General features: G+C 44.1%; 1 protein-coding gene across 2 annotated transcripts in view; it reads right to left on the bottom strand.

The window, feature by feature from the left end:
• Positions 1-11,609: 11,609 nt before the first annotated feature.
• Positions 11,610-21,421, bottom strand: part of LOC143982835 (nicotinamide N-methyltransferase-like) — a 63,029-nt gene continuing 53,217 nt past the window's right edge. Inside the window, exons 4-5 of one of the 2 annotated variants that reach the window (XM_077481867.1) lie at positions 19,072-19,279; positions 11,610-12,174 (exon numbers count right to left, since the gene is read on the bottom strand). In XM_077481867.1, the coding sequence (XP_077337993.1) occupies positions 11,733-12,174; positions 19,072-19,279 (650 nt within the window). In that variant the 3' untranslated portion in view covers positions 11,610-11,732. The remainder of the gene's footprint in view (positions 12,175-19,071; positions 19,280-21,421) is intronic. The other variant, XM_077481868.1, reaches the window with a different exon arrangement.

Below are 21,421 nucleotides of genomic sequence, written 5' to 3'. Positions count from 1 at the left end.
CTGGTTGTTAATAATGTTTCAGTTAATAAGTTTTATACATCATGGTATATATATCCTCACTGTTTTACGATTGTAACATGTGCTTTGCTCCTACGGTTGAGATATGGCTATAAGTATATTTTCATGCAATGTTAAAGGTTTGGGCTCCATCCACAAACGTTGGCGGGCGTTGAAAGCGTTTAAATCTTCTAAGGCTGAAGCGATTATGGTTCAGGAGACAGATTTTAAGGCAGAAGGCACATTCAAGTTCACCTCCAAACACTTCCCTACCGCCTTTGTAGCCTCCGACTCATCTGGGAGAGCAGGAGTGGCCATTTTATTGAAACGCTCCTCTGCCATACATGTCAAATCCTCTTTTTTTAGATCCCCAAGGCAGTTCTCTTGAGCTGTGATCACAAAAATATCTTATTCACCCTTCCCAATGTATATGCACCTAATACGGGAGAAATTGGGTTTCTAGTAGATTTTTATTTTTTTTGAGAAACTCCAACCCTTCATGGGGGAGATTTCAATATACATATGTCACCAACTAAAGATAGATTTGCCTTCTTCTCTCACAACCCACCCCCACAGATCCAGAAGTCTTCATCATTCCATAAACTGATAGGAACTCATAATATTTTTGACACATGGAGGGTAAAACATCCTACTGCCAAACAATTTACATTCTACCCCCCCCCCCCACACACACACACACACACAAATTATATATGAGACTAGACCACTTTTGTCTCGGCACTCCTATTGACATACGTGGTGAACTCAGAAATGAATTCAATAACTTGGTCGGACCATGCACCCATAGTCCTAGAACTCCTATTCACATCCACACCCAAGACTTGTCACTGCACCTCAATGAGTCTCTCCTTAACATACCTGATCTTCACCTTCATTTACAGCAAAAACTGAGGGCAGAGTTCTTTGAACTTAATGAAGCTTCAGTCTCTGGGGTGTCCAGTCTTTGGGAAGCCCATAAAGCTTTATTTAGAGGGGAGTTCATATCTTCAGGTTCTTGTCTTAAACGAGACTGTGAACTTCAAAGGTCAACCCTTTTAAATGACTTATCCAAAGAGGAATAATGTCTACTCAATCTTTTCACAGTGACACACCTCAGGTCTGTGATTTCACTACATAACTGCATAAAGCCCTTTGATTTGAATAAGTTTGCCAAATCCACGCTTTAGTCCAAGCAATAGTTCTGTGAATATGCTAATAAACCCCATAGAATGTTGATTAATAAACGAAAGCCTAGACCCTCTATCTCAGGGGTGCCCAACCTTTTGAAGAGCAAGGGCCACTTAAGCAACTTGGTAACCGGTCACGGGCCACAATGAGCAGAGCAGGCAGTTGACAGGTCCATGCAGAGTGGACACGGACACAGCTCACTCTACTCTATGGGTCCTCTGATCCGATCCCCCAGACAGAAGGTTTTTTTTTTTAAGCGAATCAGATTGGAGGTAGGCAGGTGTAAATGGACACAAATCTGTTTACTACTGCCATTTCATAGAGATGAATGGAGGGTCCGATTGGGTCAGACCGATTGTGTGAAAGGTGCCTTTCACACTAATGCAGCGCAGTGCACCTGTGTCTTTCCTTTGAGTTAGCTACACTTTGCCATAGACTTCTATTATATCCTGCAGGTGCAATACACTTTCTGAAAGCACACCAAACCCGCAGGTAATAACAGAAGTCTATGGATCAATGCAGGTAACCTTAAGGTTCACTGCACCCGTGGATCAGTTTGAAAGCAGCCCAGTAACCACTGCACAGTTATGCCCATACATACACTGCAATGTTAGTAAAGACTGACCTTTAATAACAGTGTTCCATTCAGGTATCGCCTGCTGTTGCTGTTCCAGGCAGAGTGCATTTGGTATCACCTTGCCTGTGGCAGGAAATGGCGCTATACAGGAAGCATCAGCTTATATAGCTCTGCTCCACAGCTGCTTGCTTTGCCGGCTTTGTTAAAAACAGAGATGGTCTGGTCCGCCATCCCACAGAAGGAGGTCGCCGGCCACATCAGAGGGCTCTGCAGGCCACATGTGGCCCCTGGGCCACTGGTTGGACACCCCTGCTCTACCTCCTCCCCATTACAATCCGACGGTAAACCCACCTACTGTCCCCGAAATATGTCTGAAGTCTTCAGTGACTTTTACTAGAGACTTTGAATTGCTCATCTGTAGACACAGACTCTCAATTCACCCAGGAAAAATTTGCCAACTTTATAGAGTCCTTAAAACTTACTACAATCTCTACTGAAGACTGCTTAGGACTTAATGCTCCCATTTCTGTTGAAAAAATTATAAATCAACTTCCAACTCACAAATCCCCTGGGTCTGACGGACTTCCCTATTCCTACTTCAAATCTCCTCTCGGTCCTAATGCCCCATATGGTTAACCTGTTCACCTCCCTAATATCAGGAACCCTCCCCCATTCCCAATTCCTGCACGCCTTTATCACAGTCATTCCGAAACCAGGTAAAGACCCATCATTACCAGATAACTACCACCCCATTGTCCTTTTAAACTCCAATTATACAATATTTACAAAAATTTTGGCCAACAGACTCTCTCTACTCCTCCCCTCACTCATACATAGAGACCAAGTAGGGTTTGTCCCCACTAGACACGCAGGCGATAACACCAGACAAACTATTGACCTCATTGACCTGCTGACTAAAACCAAGAAGCCCGCTATAGTCCTCAGTTTAGATGCCCAAAAAGGCATTTGACCACCTGAACTGGTCATTCATGTTCGCTATCCCTTCACAAGAGCCCCACACTTGACTTTAATTATACCCACGGAATTTGAACTGATGTGCTCTAGAGTCCCTTATGAACCTCACCTGATATCCACTATATATAATATTTTTCATGCTACTCCTGCCATCACAGAACAAACTCACTCTTATATGCGGAAATGGTCCCAAACCTAAATAGACCCATTACATTACATGAATGGAAGGAGATTTGGGAAGCTACTTCTAGGATATCTAAATGTGTGACTCAAAAGGAGACTGCCTATAAAATCTTAATGTTTTGCTACAGGACTCCAGAATTCTTAATGAAACAAAAGTTGACAATTTCTGGGCTATGCTGGAGATGTCGCACGTCTTTAGGCACCCATTAAGAGTGCTGACATTGGCTGACAGATTTATAGGCTGAAGCTTATCTTACAGCAGGGATATGCAATTAGCGGACCTCAGTCTTGCTATGGCTCATGGGACTTGAAGTTCTGAAACAGCTGGAGGTCCGCTATTTGCATATCCCTGTCTTACAGCAACAGACATCTCTCCCCCTGCGCTATGGACAGCAAGACCCTAATCAGCATTTAACTTTCCGAGTAAGGATGAGCTCGGGCATGTTCGCATACTCCACGTGCAGAGCCCGCCAGAAGTCTGCGCAGCACTAATCACAGGCAGTGAGACATTACCCCGATGCGTGGCTGCAGAGATCGGGCAATGTCTCACTGCCTGGTATTAGCACAGCGCTACGCCAACTTCCTGGCGGGCTCTGCACGTGGAGCATGCGAACACGCCACAGCTCATCCCTATTGCCGAGCTGCTACACAGTATACACAAACAGAGCGAGTGGTATTATCGTCTTTTCTATGTGTAAATCTTATCTTTTTTTTGTTTTTGCCACATCAGCGAATTCTCTAGAGAGATGTAAATCAACTTTCCGTTCAACATTGTCTCCTTACGTATTCACATCATTGTAGCTTATCATATATATATATGCATTTTGTTTTTTTCCCGCCAAATCAATAAATATATTTTTCTTATAAAATACTTTTATTCTTTTATTCATCATACATCTTTTTATTATTCCCAATCCCAACCCCCACCCTTTCCCTAGTTATAGGTCAGTATTTTTCCCTCTCCTCCTCCCGTATGGATTCTGTTTATGGTCTTAAGTATTCTGCATAACTCCAATATTTCTTAAAATCTTTCCAACATTTCCATTTTTTTATTACTGCTTCTCTTTCATTATCATCTCCACTACTCAACTTTTCCATCTTGTATGTCTCTTCGATTGCATTTACCCATTCCCACATCGTTGGAGTTTCTATTTCCTGCCAATTTTTAGGAATTAATTTTTTCGCTGCATTAAGGAGGTGTGGGATTATAGTTTCTTGATACTGTTTTATGTCACACTTGGTACCATGAAAAAGTACAATCCAAGGGTCTGCCTTCCCACTTAATTTAGTTATTTCTCTTATTTTTTGTAAGATCTTTCCCCAATAGATTTTGATTTTTGGGCATCCCCACCATAGGTGTGCTATTGTTCCTGTGGTTTTACAGCCTCGCCAACACTCCGCCGATCTTCCCTGCTGGTATTTCGCAGCCTTATCCGGGGTGTTATACCATCCAGTAAGGCACTTATAATTCATCTCAGCTGTTTTGCTGTCTATTGCCGAACTATGTGTTAGTCTCATTATTTTACTTATTGTGTCCTTATCTCTCTGTGTTCCTAATTCCTTTTCCCATTTTTTAATGTATGGTGGGATCTCCAGCTCACCCAACGTCATCAACAGTCCGTACATCCTTGATACAATTCCTTTCGGTTGTTTGTTATACAGAGTCGCTGCAACATGGTCAACTCCTCTTCAGATCTTATTGGTTGAGGTAAGCTTCCGATAAAATGGGCCAGCTGGAGATACCGCCATCCATCAATAACCATTAGATCCTTGTGCTCTAATTCACTGAGTGTTATAAGTTTACCTTCTTTCATAATATCTTTTATTTGTGTTTTTTCATTTTTTATCCAATTACCTCCTATTTCCTTTTTCCCTGGTGGGAAAAATGAATTTTCCTTCAGTGCAATAAACGGTGAATTGTAGTGTCCATTTAATTTTTTATAAACCTCATCTCAAATCTTAAATACTATTCGTGTCATCTCATTTGTGTTCCCGTCTAAGACCCTATACTTTGGAGGGTTCCACATTTTGCCTAAATGTGTCTTGCTATATTTATATTCTAAGTTTACCCACCTTTTCTCTTTTCCTTTCTCACCCACCCAATCGACAATTCTAGACAGCACTATTGCCTTATAATAATTATATAGGTCAGGGACTGCAAGCCTCCCTCGCTTTTTCCCCCGTTTTAACACTGAAAGAGATCCTTGGTTTTCTATTCTTCCATACAAATTTAAGCAATAATGATTTTAACTTTGAGAAATAACCAGCAGGGATTTCGATCAGCATCATCTGAAATTTATACAAAATCTTAGGGAGAATAAACATCTTTAATGTGTGTATTCGTCCCAACCAAGAGAGTGGTCTATTGCCAAATCTTCTGAATTCATTTTTGATTTCATTTAATAGTGGGATATAGTTTCGTTGATAAATTTTCTTGAGAAAGTTTGCCAGTTTTATTCCTAGATATTTCAGGTTTTTTCTCCATATAAATTTACATTCTTTCTGGATCTGTTGTACTTCTTGTTTACTAAGGTTAATATTTAATATTTCAGATATTATTTGGTTTATTTTAAAGTTCGACATTTCCCCATAATATTCCAAGGCTTTATTTAACTTGGGTAGTGTGTCTTTCGGGTTACTAATATAGAACAGTACGTCATCTGCAAAGGCTGCAAGTTTATGTACTTCTTTCCCCACCTTAATTCCTGTAATTTCCGGGTTATTTCGGATCGTAGAGAGAAGTGGCTCTAGCGATAGTACAAATAAAAGGGGAGACAGTGGGCAACCCTGTCTAGTCCCATTTTCCATCTCAAAAGGCAAGGAGGGTGTCCCATTAATCTTTATGGTTGCTGTTGGATGGTAATAGAGTGTTTTAATCCATTGGATCATTCTTGGTCCAATTCCCATTTTTTCCAATGTCTGGAACATAAATCCCCAGTCGACCCTGTCGAAGGTCTTTTGAGCATCCGTCGACAGTAGCAGGGCCGGGGATTCTATCTCCTCCTTCTGAGATATCAACAAGAGGGTTCTCACCCCGTTGTCTTTACCTTCCTTCCCAGCTACAAACCCAACCTGATCCGTATGAACCAGTGAGTTCATCAAGGTTTTCAATCTACCTGCTAATATTTTAGCAAATAACTTGGTGTCAGCATTTAGTAACGATATTGGTCTGTAGCTGGATCACATCGTCTTATCCTTTCCTTCTTTTTGAATTACTGTTATTGAGGCTGTCAATGCTACTTTACTCATTTCATAATTTAGCCCTAGGCCGTTCATATATTTACAGTCTCGGGATCAGAATATCTTTAAATTTTTTATAGTAATAGATTGTTAGTCCATCGGGTCAGGGGCTTTTCCCAGGGGCTGAGTCTTTTAGTGCTTTATTTATTTCCTCCTCCGTAATGGGGCTTTCTAGATTTTCCTTCTCATTTTCAGTAATCATAGACAGTCTAGCTTTGTTTAGGTATTCATCTACCGTATATACTCGAGTATAAGCCGAGATTTTCAGCCTCTTTTTTGAGGCTGAAAGTGCCCCCCTCGGCTTATACTCGAGTCATCGCTGTCTGCCTGCTCGATCAGCGTGTCGAGCAGACAGACAGCGGCCATTCTATAATTCAAAAGCCGCGCCTCCGGCTCCGCCTTCGCCTGTGATAGGCGGAACACTGAATTTCCCAGCAGCCTGTGTTCCGCCTATCACGGACATCGTCTCATCCTCGTACTACGGACGAGGATGAGACGATGTCCGTGATAGGCGGAACACAGGCTGCTGGGAAATTGTGTTCCGCCTATCACAGACAGGGAGGCGCGGCATTTGAACAGGGGAATGGGCGCCGACGAAGAGCGGTGATCCTGGGACGGGACCGGACGGAGGCTCGGCTCGGGACGGGACCGGACGGAGGCTCGGGACGGGACGGGACCGGACGGAGGCTCGGGACGGGACGGGACCGGACGGAGGCTCGGGACCGGACGGAGGCTCGGGACACAGGTAGGCTGGACACACAAGGCCACACACACACACACACACACACACACACAGGGATGGATGGATGGATGGACACACACACAGGGATGGATGGATGGATGGACACACACACACACAGGGATGGATGGATGGATGGACACACACACAGGGATGGATGGATGGATGGACACACACACACACAGGGATGGATGGACACACACACACACAGGGATGGATGGATGGATGGACACACACACAGGGATGGACAGGCATATCTCACCCTCGGCTTATACACGAGTCAATAGGTTTCCCAGTTTTTTGGGGGTAAATTGGGGGCCTCGGCTTATACTCGGGTTGGCCTATACGGTATTTCCTTTTTTTTTTTATTACTCCTATTTCCTTTTCCTTATTTTTTACTGCATATAGGCGTTTATAGTAAATTCTAAATGTTTCTGCTATTTCTTTAGTTGTATAGACCATAGCCCCATGTTCTGTTTGGATTCTCTCTATGTAATTAATAGATTTTTTCTTTTGAAGCATTTTTGCTAGGTGTTTAGTGGGTTTATTACCTTCCTGATATCTTTCTTTAGCCAATTGACCGTAAATTCTTTTTGTTTCCTGTTCCATTAACTCACGTAAATCTTCTCTTTTATTCACTAATTTTTGCAAGAGTTTTTTTATCTAAGAATCCATTTTTGTGCTGTTGCTCCACTCCAAAGATTTCATCTCTCAATTTTTGTTTCTTATTGTTTAGTTCTTTTTTTTTCCCTAGACCCCCAGGCTATCAAGATCCCTCGGATGTATGCCTTGTGGGCATCCCACAAGGCTTGTCCTGAGATCTCATCTGTGGAATTTATTGAAAAGTACCGTTCTAATTCTTTACGCACTACTTCATACCCCTCTTTATCCTGAATTAATTCTTCATTTAAAGTGCCACAAGTACGCTTGTCTGTATAAGCCGGGGATCGACATTCTCATCTTTACAGGAGCATGATCTGATAATGTGGTTATTTCTATACTAGTTTCTATTACATTTTCCAATGCTCTATGTTCCACAAAAATACAATCAATCCTAGAGTACGTCCTGTGCACAGGGGAGTAGAACGTATAATCCGATACTCCCAAATGTTGGGCCCTCCAGACATCCACCAACTGACAATTATTCAATCTTTGTTTTATCTTTTTTTTTTTTATTGTACGTTACTCATCCCCTGTGCACCTGACGTACTATCTACTTTGGGTTCCAAACAGAAATTAATGTCCCCCATCATGATTACATGACCTTCCTTAAACTCCTGTAACCTAGCTAAAATTCCCATTAGATATTTTATTGGGTTTTTATTCGGTGAGTATATATTAGCTAGTGTACATCTCATACGTCCCAATTTTCCCTTTAAAAAGAGATATCTTCCCTCTGGGTCCGTCTCTCTATCCTCTAGGACAAAACAAGTGTTCTTTGCGAATCCTATTGCTACACCCCTCCCCCTATTTGTTATTGTATCTCCATAATACCAACTCGGGTAGTCTTTGGAGTAGAGCCTAATCTTTGAATCGTGGGATATGTGTGTTTCTTGCAGGAATATCACCTCCGCCTCATAGTGTTTTAGTTCTTTCAAAATTTTTAACCTCTTATTGGGGATATTTAACCCTTTCACATTATAGGTTATAAAATTAATAGCCATTTATTTTTTTTTATTTTTTTTTTATTATTCTCTGAAACTTTCTACCCAGACCACATTTTTCTGTTCTATACTGGGAGATCTCCCTACTGACATTTCCCCTACCCTCCATTGACCCCAACCCCTCCCCCCCTGGCCCCGATCCAGCCTTAGACTTGTTGATAGAGATGGTCAGGGCTTCCGGGCCTAAGTCTTATTGTGTCTGAGGTGGGGTTCAATATTTTGCCTGGTGGGTGGACCCACCCCCGCCTTTCACCGAGTCCACCCTGCACCATCCCTTTCTCTTCTCTAGTTTGGGGGGCAGCCTTTCCATCCCTCCCCCTCTTGGACTGGCTCCTTGGGTCATATATTGTTTAATTGTGCTTTCTGCCGCTGTACTTTTTGGGGCCACCACCCCTGGCGTTTTGTTTTGAGGATTTACTCATTTTATCTTTCTTCGCCTCTCTTGTTCGTTTTCCCAGTTTGTTTATCCTTTCATCTCCCCGTATCTTGATAGTAGAGTAGTGTATTAGGTCCTCTAAGGGCTCCCCCTTTTCCTTTATTGGTTCGGTGGGGGTTGCAGCCTCCTATTCTGCCGGTCCTCTTATTAATTCTTCCTGGGCCTCTTATTGCCATGTTTTATGTTTTTTAGCAATCTACCTTCCACTTATAAGGGCGCTATTGAAGATAATCATATCTCCATATGTATAATTTTTCGGTAAGTTTTGAGGCATAAATAAGAGATTTTATGGTCTATATGATATGTGATTCTAGTATTTTTAAGGTAAACTGGATTAATTACTCTCTTTAGGATAGTCTAGTGCAGTGATGGCGAACCTTGGCACCCCAGAGGTTTTGGAACTTCATTTCCCATGATGCTCATGCACTCTGCAGTGTAGTTGAGCATCATGGGAAATGTAGTTCCAAAACATCTGGGGTGCCAAGGTTCGCCATCACTGGTCTAGTGTATTACCAGTGCTATTTATAATTAATGAGTTATCCCACTGTCAATAAGTCTTAGCCCCTTTACACACGGTCGGAGAGTTCCACAACCAAATCCGTCGGATTTTGCCCGTCGGATCTTGTCCGAAACTGTTGCATACACACGGTCGGACAAAGTTGGCGAAAAATCCGATCTTTCAGAACATGATGACGGAATTTCTTTACGATGGGACTACATTCAGGCTAGTAGCCAATAGCTTTGATGTAGGAATTTGATCTGAGCATGCGTGGCACTTGGTCCGATCAGAATTCTCTACACATGATCGGAGTATGTCCAATCGGCCCAGTTGGTCGGGAAATATTTCCAACATGTTGAAAAATTGGGTCCGACGGAATCAGTCCGATGCGTACCACACACAGTCGGATTATCCGACGACATGGTCCAATGGGACACATTCCGACGGATTCTCTGACCGTGTGTACAAGGACTTAGAATGCTCTGCCCCGTTGGTGGGATGCGGAGGAAAGGGAGAGGAGAGAAAAAAATAAAATAATTTACACTCTTTCCTTTTCCTTATCTCCACTGTAGAGCAAATTGGAAATGTAGCACTTTCAGATTTTTCCGGAGTAATAGACGTAACGAGATATATATTAATTAAAACAGATTTATCTTTTTGGACCGGCAAGAACCATTGTCTAGCACTCAATTTACCAGTTCATAGGAGGGTTCTATTCAGGTTTTCACATTTAAAGCATCAAGGAAAAAAAATAAATAAAAAAAGGAATCAGTCAGCCTCTCCAGATCAGTATGTATATAACTTATACGCAGGAGCACAGCTCAGTAATAAGAGTGGAGCACAGCACCGCACAGCATAGCATAGCACAACAGTAAAGGCAGTGAGGACATTCAGCAGTATAGCTCATCTGATCAGCATTGCTCTCCTCAGATCTTTCTTATTTCTTGATTTCTCGTGTAGTTATCCTCTTCCATCCACTTGCGCTGTTTCCGTGCAGATAGTAATCAAAAGCCAGGGATCTGTGTTACACTGGGTGCTGGAGAGGTCACAAACGTTCCCTTCAGGCAACCAGACAGGGGGGAGGGGGCAGGGGAACGAGCAGCGGCCGCTCAGCTTTCTTAATCCCCTATACTAAGGCTGGGGGGCTCCGGAGCAGGATCGGGCGGCTGGCTTCTCCATACCGCCGGAGCTTCTCACCCTCCGGCTATATTGAGGCACACACCGCCGTGCTCCCGCTCCGGCCAGCTTCCTCTAGCCCCTCCCTCCGCCTCAACGTCCTCGCATCATCTGCAATGCCTGCAATTCTTTTTTTAAATTTTCTATATGGTGGATTTATAATAAAGTAATTATAGTTTTTGTTCCTCTTTGAAGAATCCTTTCCGGGCTATTGGTCCTCTCTCTCCCCCCCCAAATATTTTATTTTTTTTTCTAACCAGTGATGATGTCATCAGTAAAGATTTCATGGATGATGATATCATTGATGATTTCACAGATAAGTGTAATTGATGTCCGATTATGATCATGACATCTAGCATGATGTTATTGATGCCAGTAATGATTTCATCAAGGATTATGTTGATGATTAAACAGCAGATTAGGTCATTAATGGACGATTTTGTTTCGGTCATCGATGAGGATTATGATGCAATTCATAAGGATGGGGGATGATGCATCAATAATGAAGTCATTGATGAGGATGTTATTGATGAAAAATGTAATTAAGGATGATTGTCATTGGTGAGGTCATCAATGACATAGTTTTATAGCATATAAAATATATTAGTGCGCTAAAATCAATCCTAAATGCTGAAATCAAATAGCATTTAGGATTGATTTTAGCGCACAAATATTTTATATTCTATTTATTGCACAAGTGAGGGATCACTTTTTTTTGGTGCAGCCGTTATCAGCAAGTAATCTCTTTATTCATTTTTAATTCTGGGGAATTTTTTCCGCATCAGCGCCTGAGAAATTTGTATATTTTTATAGCAAGATTTTTCAAGTAAGCTCATATTAAAATTGTCCAAAGTAATGATTTTTTTTATTGGAACACTGCTGATGTTATAAAATGAAAGATAGAGATCATATTTTAGATACCAGGTAACCGTGGATATTTTATAAATGGTCAATTTTATTTGATAATGGAATAGAACTTTCACATATTATATCTTTGTTTTATCACAGGTACACAGAAATCAAAAAAAGATTCACTTTTCTTATAAAATCAATTATAATTAATTTGTTGCCTCTTTTTTCGCTACAAGGAAAACGTGAGCCATGGTGTCAGAAATATGTAAGCGACTCATTCTCTCCGGGATTGGGAATATGTCCATGCTTTGTATTGTGTATCCAGCCTGGGTGATCGCACCCCTCACATCATCTTCGTCTAGAGAAAGAGCGGAGAAGGCCTTCTGCTGTACCATGTAGTAGGTATTTCCCAGTGCCACAATGAGCACTAGGTGTCCCCCTGGTCTGAGCAGTCTTGTGATATTCTTAATAGAGCAGTGAAAAGTCTCCAGGTCTTTACAGGCCGTCTCCAGACAAAGGGAGGTGATTAGGCAGTCTGCAGGAGGCACCTCTATGGGATCCAGTGGATTACTTCTGGTCACGTCACACTTTAGCACCTTCAGTATTCTGGACCTCAGCTTGTTCTGTTTCTCTTCCCATTTATCTCTGCTTTAAACATGAAATAGTTAAGTGGATTCATCTATGTGTAATTTTGTTTGTATATTTCTTACAGCATACTAGGTCAGTGTAACACTTCCAAGTAAATATTGTCTCTCAAAGATCATAGTACCTCCCTTGACAATTTTTTATTTTTTTTGTTAAAAGAGAGAGAGAGGAAGTTATAAGCTGGAATCCTGGGCCTGCCTATTGAGCCAAGACCACCTATATCAAATCCAGTTCCATAAACCATAGTGTTAAAAAAAAAAAAAAAAAAAAAAATGACCAGTTACACTTACCGGTAACGTCTTTTCTAGGAAATCTTCCAGGACGGCACACCTGAGAGAGATGACTGGTCCACCTGACAGGAAACACAATCAACAACAAGTTTAAAAGTCCCCACCCCTCCCTCAGACCCTCAGTTATGGTAAAGAAAATCCCACACCAGTGTCAGAGGGAACATTCTGTGAGGAATCAATATACCACACCAATAAAATAAGGGTAGGGAAGTAGGCCTGCCGTCCTGGAAGATTTCCTAGAAAAGACGTTACCGGTAAGTGTAACTGGTCATTTTCTCCAGTCATCTTCCAGGACGGCACACCTGAGAGGATAAGCAAGAAGTTCAGGCCTACCTTTAGGGCGGGACAACCGCTTGTAGGACCTTCCTGCCAAATGCCAAATCCTGAGGGGACAACAGCTCCACTCTGTAGTGCCTCAGAAAAGTTCTATGGCTCGTCCATGTTGCTGCTCTGCAGATCTGGTTGATTGAGGCGCCTGCCCTTTCTGCCCAGGAGGTCGCTAGGGATCTGGCTGAATGCGCCTTAAGGCGGGTTGGTACTGGTTTACCCGCCTGTCTATAAGCGATGGATATGGTTTGTCTAACCCATCTAGCTATCGTTGTCTTAGATGCTTGTAGACCCTTTCTTTTCCCTGAGAAGGTAATCAATAAATGACTGGATCTCCTAAAGTCTCTCACCCTTTCTAAATAGACTAGGAGACAACGTCTGACATCTAAGAAATGGAATCTTTCCTCTTCCTTATTCTTAGGATTCTGGCAAAAGGACGGGAGAATAATCTCCTGTGTTCTGTGAAATAATGAAGCTACCTTTGGTAAATAAAGAGGATCCTGAGTGAGGATTACCCTATCCTCTAGGATGCGAAAAAACGGCTCTTTAATCGACAGAGCCTGTATATCACCCACCCTTCTGGCCGTAGTGATAGCCAGAAGGAAGGCCAACTTAAATGATAAGAGTTTAACAGAAACTTGAGCCACCTGCTCAAAAGGCCCCCTTGTTAGGGCATCTAATACCAGGGACAGGTCCCATGGAGGGCAACTGACCGACCTAATTGGGACTACCCTTTCCCTGGCCGACAAAAATCTTTTTATCAGCGGCTCCTGTCCTAGCTTCCCATCAAAAAACACGGACAGGGCTGCCACCTGGACCTTTAGGGTGCTAACTGCCAAACCCTGGTCCACCCCCTCCTGAAGAAAGTCTAGGATGGTAGGTATCATCTGGAGAGCCCCCTCCTTAGACTGTAGCCAGTGGGAGAAGACTTTCCAGACCTTTGCATAAATTTTTCTGGCGACTCCTTTCCTACTGAGGAGAAGAGTATCTATCACTCTTTCCGAACAGCCCCTGTCTCGGAGTATTTCCCTCTCAATAGCCATGCTGTCAGAGAGAGACGACCCGGGTCGGGGTGAAAGACTGGACCCTGACTGAGCAGGTCTCGTTGTACCGGCAGACGGAGCGGGGGAGCTATCGAGAGACCCTGAATGGTGGGAAACCAAACTCTTGGGCCACCAGGGTGCTATCAGTATCAGGTCTGACCCTGAGTAGGTTAATTTCTGTAGGACTCTGGGAAGGAGTACCAATGGGGGAAAGGCATAAGCCAGTCTGAAATCCCACACTTGTACAAGAGCGTCTATCCCTTCTGCTTCTTGATCCTTGTAAAGGGAGAAAAACCTGAGAACCTTCGCATTCTCTCGGGAGGCGAACAAATCTATTTCTGGCTTGCCAAAATGTCTGCACACCAGGAAGATGATTTCTTTGCTCAATCCCCATTCCCCTTGAAGGATGGGCTGTCTGCTTAGGAAATCTGCCTGCAGATTGAGTGAGCCCTTTATATGAACCGCTGACAGTGAAAGAACCCTCTTTTCTGCTTTCACAAGGATCTGTTGTGCTAACCGTCTTAGCTTGACCGACCTTGTCCCCCCTTGGTGGTTTAAGTATGCCACCGTGACCAGGTTGTCTGAGAGGACCTGAACCTCCCTGTCCTGTAGTTCCTCTCGGAAATAGTCTAGGGCTTTGCCTACTGCCAGAAGTTCCCTGAAATTGGAAGATTCCCTGGCTTGGCCGTGGTTCCAGGACCCCTGTGTATATCGGACTCCCAGATGAGCCCCCCAACCCCAAGCGCTGGCGTCCGTGGTTAAGACCAAAGGGTCTACCTGAGACCAGTGGCGACCCTTCAACAGATTCTGTGGGTCGAGCCACCACCGCAGAGAACGAGATACCTCCTCTGTGATGGGTATTCTGTTCTCTAATGTTTCTCTTTTTCCTCCCCATGAGGCAAGAAGGAAGGACTGAAGCTCCCGAGAATGAAGTTGTGCCCAGGTTACTGCCAGGATGCAGGCTGTCATGAGACCCAGCAGTCTCATTATATATCTCAGAGAGGCTTCTCCTCTTTCGAGAAGGGTGACAACCGCATTCTGGACCTTCGTTACCTTCTCTGTTGGTAAAAATACCTTCTGTGCCTGCGAGTCTAACAGGTAACCTAGGTATAGTTTTAGCGGAGATGGAGTCAGTGAGGACTTCTCCCGACTGACCATCCAGCCCAAGGTCTCCAGAGTTTCTAACACGATGTCTCTGTCTATAACTGCTTGCCTCTGATCCACACTGTAGATCAGCAAGTCGTCCAAATAGGGTATTAACCCTATCCCTTGCAGATGTAGATATGCTACTACTTCGGCCATCACCTTTGTGAATATCCTTGGACTTGCCGCCAGTCCAAAGGGAAGAGCCCTGAACTGCCAGTGTTGTACCTCCTGCTGTATGCAAACTGCGAAGCGTAGGTACTTCTGGTGTTCGGGAGCAATGGGTACATGTAGATAGGCGTCTTTTAGGTCCAGGGTGACCATAAAAACTCCTCTCTGAAGATGTCTTCTTATTGAGTAAATACTCTCCATCTTGAATTTCTTGTGAAGTAAGTAACGGTTGAGTCTTCTCAAATTTATTATCAACCAAAACCTGCCTGAGGGTTTTGGGACCACAAATACGTGTGAGTAAAAACCCTGGGCTAGCTGACTGGTTGGTACTGGAGCAATCACCCCTTGCTCTGCTAGTTCCTTTAAATTTTTCAGTAACCCTTTGGCCTTGGTTGGGTCCCTGGGAGGAAAAGTAACCAGAAACTCCTGTGGGGGAAGACTCTGAAATTCTAGTCTGTACCCCACCTCTAAGAGTTTTAAAATATATGGACTCTGCGTAACCCTTTCCCATTGGGGAAGGAAGTCGCTGAGTCTTGCGCCTACCTTTACGGTGGCGTCATTTGCCTTCTTTCTGGGAGGCTCCGGAACTGGAGAAAAGAATTGCATTTTTTTCTTTTCCTTTTCCCAAGTTCCACTTCTTCCTCTGTTCAGCTTTGCCCTTATGATGGGTCTTTGAGTAGGGGCCTCAAAAAATTTCTTACCCCTTTCCCTCTTGGGCCTCACCGGGAACTTCTTACCCCTCTCAGTAGATCGGGACAACACCTGATCTAAGCCTGAGCCAAAGAGCAGGGAACCCTCAAAGGGAATGCCGCATAGGCGAGATTTGGAAGTAAAGTCTCCATCCCAGGTCTTTACCCATAGGGCCCTCCTGGCAGAGTTCAAAAGTGCTGCTGCCTTAGCTGTGGTCCTAACAGTCTCCACTGCTGCATCTGCCACATATGCAACCGCTCGACTGATTACCTCCAGCGAGTCTACGATTCCTTTAGTCTCCCTACTGTGGGAAACGTGATCCATTAACTTGCCGAGCCAGGTGTCTGCATTCCTGGCTACACAGGCGGAAGCTAGAGCCGGTGCCATTGCTGCCGCATTCGCCTCCCAGGCTCTTTTGAGTAAAGTTTCCGACTTTCTATCCATCTGATCCTGGATATCTTCTTTTCCAAGCTTTCAATTTGAGAAGCTTGCGTTCAGGTTCTTTCCATTCTCTGAGGATTATCTCTTTCAGAGACTGGTGGATGGGAAAGGTTCTAGCCTGCAACCTTCCTAGACCTCTATATACTCTGTCCTGCGCTGAGACTTGAGCAGAGGGAACCTGGATGTCTTCTGAGGCGTAAATGGCTTTTAATAAGCCTTCCATGTCCTCACTCGAGAACAAAAGTCCCCCAAGTTTAGCCTCCCCCTGGCTATCTTGGTCTGAATCTTCCTCCCCAGAGCTAAAATCTGGGACCTGACCTTCCTCCACCTCCGACAAAAGGGAGACTTGGCCCTGGGAACTTTCCGCATAAGATGTGGAAACATTTTCTTGGAGCTGAGGGGTCTCTCTCTCTGACGGTCCCTCCTCCAAACCCTTCACTAAGGTAGATTGAAAGGACTGAAGGGTAGCCAACATTTCTGCTTGTAAGGCCCTACATTCCTTCACGACCTGGGCGGTTTCCTTGCCTGCGAGCTTAATGATACATCTATCGCAGAAAGGCTTAGTGTGGTCTTGTGATAACTTAGAATTACAATACCCACAACGTCTGGACTTTGCAGTAACCTTTCCCTTAGACCTAGCAGCTGACCCCTGGGCAGAGCTTTCAGTCCCTGGGAATAGTCAAAAAACAAATAGACGATTAGCTACACATGTCCTAAAGGGGCACAGGCAGTCTACCCTAGAGTACCCTGCACCTGAACACAGCTGGATCACTCACCCTGTGGCGACCTCCACGGCTGTCTGCTCAGACGCACCCTCCACTTCCATGGCGATTTACTGCCCTGCAGGATCGCTGGACCAAGGTACTATCTTGAGCATCCCCTTGTAGATGCTGCCACACAAAAGCGCTTCCAGAAGGAAAAAACAGGGTGCTTCACACACACCAGTTTGTTTAAAAAACGCGCCGATCGGCGCCATCTTTAGGAGGTCCGAACGTCCGGAAATGACGTACGGCCTCTTCCGGTGCGCCCTGAGGCTGGAACGCACCTATGCGCCGGAACTCGATACCCGGAAGTGATGTCACTTAACTTCCGGACATGTGCCGTGGTGCTGGAACGCACGCCATCCGCGTTCAGCATCGGAAAAAGCAGCTCACCTTAATCCACCAACGAACCCTGTTCAAGGTAGGAAGGCAAAAGGGGATTAGTACTACAGGAACAACTCCCCTGTCCCTGAGACTATAGCAAGGCTCCTGAAAGAGGCCTAAAGTGAGGACTATCACCCCCAAGTGTTCCCTGGGGGTTATAAGGGAGCACCACAGACCCTGTATGTTAAGTCCCATGAAAATACACCTCACAAGGAGAAAAAAAACTGGGTCCCCGACCCCCAATCACGAAAGTAAAAAGAAACTTGGTTTCGCTGCCATCCTGTGGGAAACACAATCAAGAACTGAGGGTCTGAGGGAGGGGTGGGGACTTTTAAACTTGTTGTTGATTGTGTTTCCTGTCAGGTGGACCAGTCATCTCTCTCAGGTGTGCCGTCCTGGAAGATGACTGGAGAAAAATCAAAATAAGGTCTTTATCATCTAATATCATATGCGGCCATATGGAGACAATGGACATGAGTAAAAGGAAAAAATATTGATGTTCACATCCTGGGATAGTGTGATATGCCCATGGGCTGCTACATAGCCATGTGAGAGTCTGTAGCTATATCCACAGAAAATAGACGTCTGCTGTTAGTGTCCCAGAGCTGTTATAGTCAAAGCTGTAGGGACCGGGATAAAGGTAGGTGCGTGTGCGTATGCATAAAACATTGTACTGGATTTGATATCCACAGATCTGATATCTGCGGACTTGATATCCATCAGGATTTTTCTGGATAATAGGTGGTCTTGGCTCGATAAGCAGGCCCGTGTAAGACCTTGATTCAAATAGTGCCAACAGATGTAGAACACATAAAATTCACGTGGCATATTTATTTTCATGATCTCAATTAGGGGTCTCCAAACTGGGGCCCATTACAAGGTTTGTACTTCTCCACTATTCCCACCCCAATAGTAATGGAGTACAATATGCAAGGGAGCAACTCTGTATTCATTTGTTTAACAAACTGATTTTTGACCCATAAATACTTGTAAAAATTATACAATGTGGCCCTTGTACTGAAAAGTTTGGAGGCCCCTGACCTAAATGAAAGAAAAAAAATAGCATTTATATAGAAAACATAAGTACACACCTACATTTGCCACCACCTTACATCAATTAAAATTAGAACTGAGGGTTCTCAGATTAGATCCTCCTGAGGTATTCAATTGGAACTGGCTTATTTAAAATATCAGATCAGATATCCAGGGTCTGGCCTTCTATTCACATGTTTGGGGCCATCAAGCCAAGATCAATAGAGCCCCCTAATGCCCTCAGAAAGAGGTGTATGACAATGGATTTAAAAGATCAAATGGTTTAAAAGCAATCATTCCAATGTAAGGCAAATAAGCCACAAGTGGTGTTAATTTCAGATATTTGCTACGTTCTCTAGGATTGGCTGGCACAGCAAATTCAAACCAAGAGCTGACCATCTGATCCTAAAAATGTAAAACACAGGCTGTTTAGGTATCTCTTTCAACAACTGGGGTCAACGTGCATGGATCTAGAATCCAGAAGCGTAGCTACAGTTGAAAAAAAATATATAAAATATACATACACAAAGTTTACCTGTTCAAATATGTTCAAAAATTCAGCAAATTCCATATACTTTTACATTGTACATAAGCTCTTGTTAGGATTACATTACATACCCATTTCCCTCAATCTCACAGACAGTCTTCACAATTTCTGACCAATCAAAAGCCTCTGGGTCATTTTCCAGCCACTTCTCAATCTCCTGTCGGTTTTGGTCTGTGAAATCCGAGGAAATGATATAGGGAAAAGATTCACAGGCAGACAGGAGTTGGTGAATGGTAGGTCCGCTGCCAATGTCAATTATAACATCTCCTCGTATCCCTCCTGCAATGGAAGCGAACTTTAAAATAGCAAATTAGGCAAACTGTTGGACAAATAATAAAGGTTTTGGTCACAACACTATATTGAAACAACAATGCCATCAATCAGTGGCGTAATTAGAACCCTCAGGGCCCCAGTGCAAGAAACCCTGAGAGGCCCCCCTGGCCCCTGGCTGGGGCCCTTCTCTCTGAACCCATGGCGGAACGCCAGGGCCCAGATGAAGTACAACTTTTGTGACCCTGGTAGTTCCGTCACTGGTTTAACCACTTGCCCACTGCCTCACACAGATATACTGCTGCAGAAGGGCACGTACAGGCAGATTAACGAACCTGTATGTGACCCTTTATGAGGCAGCTTGCGGGCGCGCCGCCAGGAGCTCCATGAACACGATTGCGTGTCCCGCGGTCTCTATGTCCACAGGGACATCCGCGATAGTCTCATGGAGAAGAACGGGGAAATGCTAATGTAAACAAGCATTTCCCTGTTCTGCCTAAAGACACTGATCACAGCTCTCTGATCAGGAGGGAGTGGTGATCAGTATGATGTCACACACAGACCCCCCCCCCCCCTCCGTTAGAATCACTCCCTAGGACACACTCAACCATAACAGCGCCACCTAGTGGTTAACCCCTTCACTGCCAGTTACATAGTATTCAATGCATTTTTAATTGCACTGACCACTGTATAAAATGTGAATGGTCCCAAAAATCGTATCAAAAGTGTCCGATCGGTCTGTCATGTCGCAGTAACAAAAAAAAAAAATAAAAAAATAAATAAAAATAAAATAAAAACCAAAACACACCACAAACCTACAACCCACCTAGCTAACCGTCGCCATTGCTAGTGGAAAAAAATAAAAATAAAAAAATCACCCCACTATAAAAAACTATCCCCTATTTTGTAGACGCTATAACTTTTCAACCAATTGATAAAACGCTTATTGTGATTTTTACCAAAAATATGAAGAATACGTATCAGCCTAAACTTAAAGCAAAAAAAAGTTTATTTAATTTTGTCTCTATTTTTGTTTATAGCGCAAAAAATAAAAACCGCATTTGTTGGGGGGAAAAATAAAAATAAGGACATCAATTTTGTTTGGGATGTCGCACGACCGCACAGTTGTCAGTTAAAGCGACGCAGTGCTGAATAGCAAAAAAGTGCTCTGGTCTTTGGCCAGCAAAATGGTCCGGGGCTTAAGCAGTTAATATTTAACTTTTTTTTTCAGTATTATTTTCTAAACAAGCTAAACAGACCTCCGATGTTCTACCTTTGAGACACAACGTCCCTGTCCATGCCTGCTGGACCATGAGTCAGCGGTAATATGCACCTTACCGCTGACCGCCCTGTCCAGCGAGGCAAGGACATTGCCTTCCACATGCCGGTAGAGAGCCGGAATCGCCTTCCGTGAGAAAAAGTGTCGTTTGGGGACCTGCCACTGAATAACCACACATTGTACAAACTCACGGAAGGGGGCAGAGTCTACCAACTGAAAAGGCAGCAGTTGAAGTGCTAGCAATTTAGCCAAGCTAGCATTCAACCGCTGGGCATGTGGATGGCTGGGAGTGAACTTCTTTCGCCGGTCCAGCAGCTGGGGCAGGGACATTTGCCTGCTATAATCGGACGTGGGTGTACCGCTAGCAGAGTTCCCGGAAGCACTTGGCTGTGACACACCTAATTCTACACCTTCATTCCTCTCAGAGCAGGTTTCAGAGAGGATTGAAGGTCTAGTGGGGTTGGAGATGCCAGCTGATGAGGAGCAAGGAGAGGTCCGCTTTGTTCTTTGGTGTGGGTCTTTGAGGTACGCTTGCCAACGAGCTGCATGGCAGGTCAAGATATGTCTGGTCAAGCATGTGGTGCCCAAGCAGCTGATGTTTTGGCCACGTGAGATACGCTTGAGACATATGTTGCAAATAGCAGCGGTGCGATCTGATGCACTAGTCTCAAAAAAGGCCCACACCAAAGAACTTTTAGAATAACGCGCAGAGGCAGCGCTCTGCACAGGCGGAGCTCTGCGGTGTGATTCAGTCGGTGTGCTGCCCCTAAGCTGGCCCCCGGAGGGCATCCTGCCTCGTTGGACATGTGCCTCCTCTTCCTCCTCCTCCTCCTCCTCCTCTCTCCTTCCAGGCACCCACGTGGAGTCAGTGC

The sequence above is a fragment of the Lithobates pipiens genome, unplaced genomic scaffold (assembly GCF_037356315.1).
Source record: "Lithobates pipiens isolate NorthernLeopardFrog02 unplaced genomic scaffold, aLitPip1_a1.2 Scaffold_16, whole genome shotgun sequence".
NCBI classification, from domain to species: Eukaryota; Metazoa; Chordata; class Amphibia; order Anura; family Ranidae; genus Lithobates; species Lithobates pipiens.
This window is presented reverse-complemented; position numbering and strand designations above follow the sequence as displayed.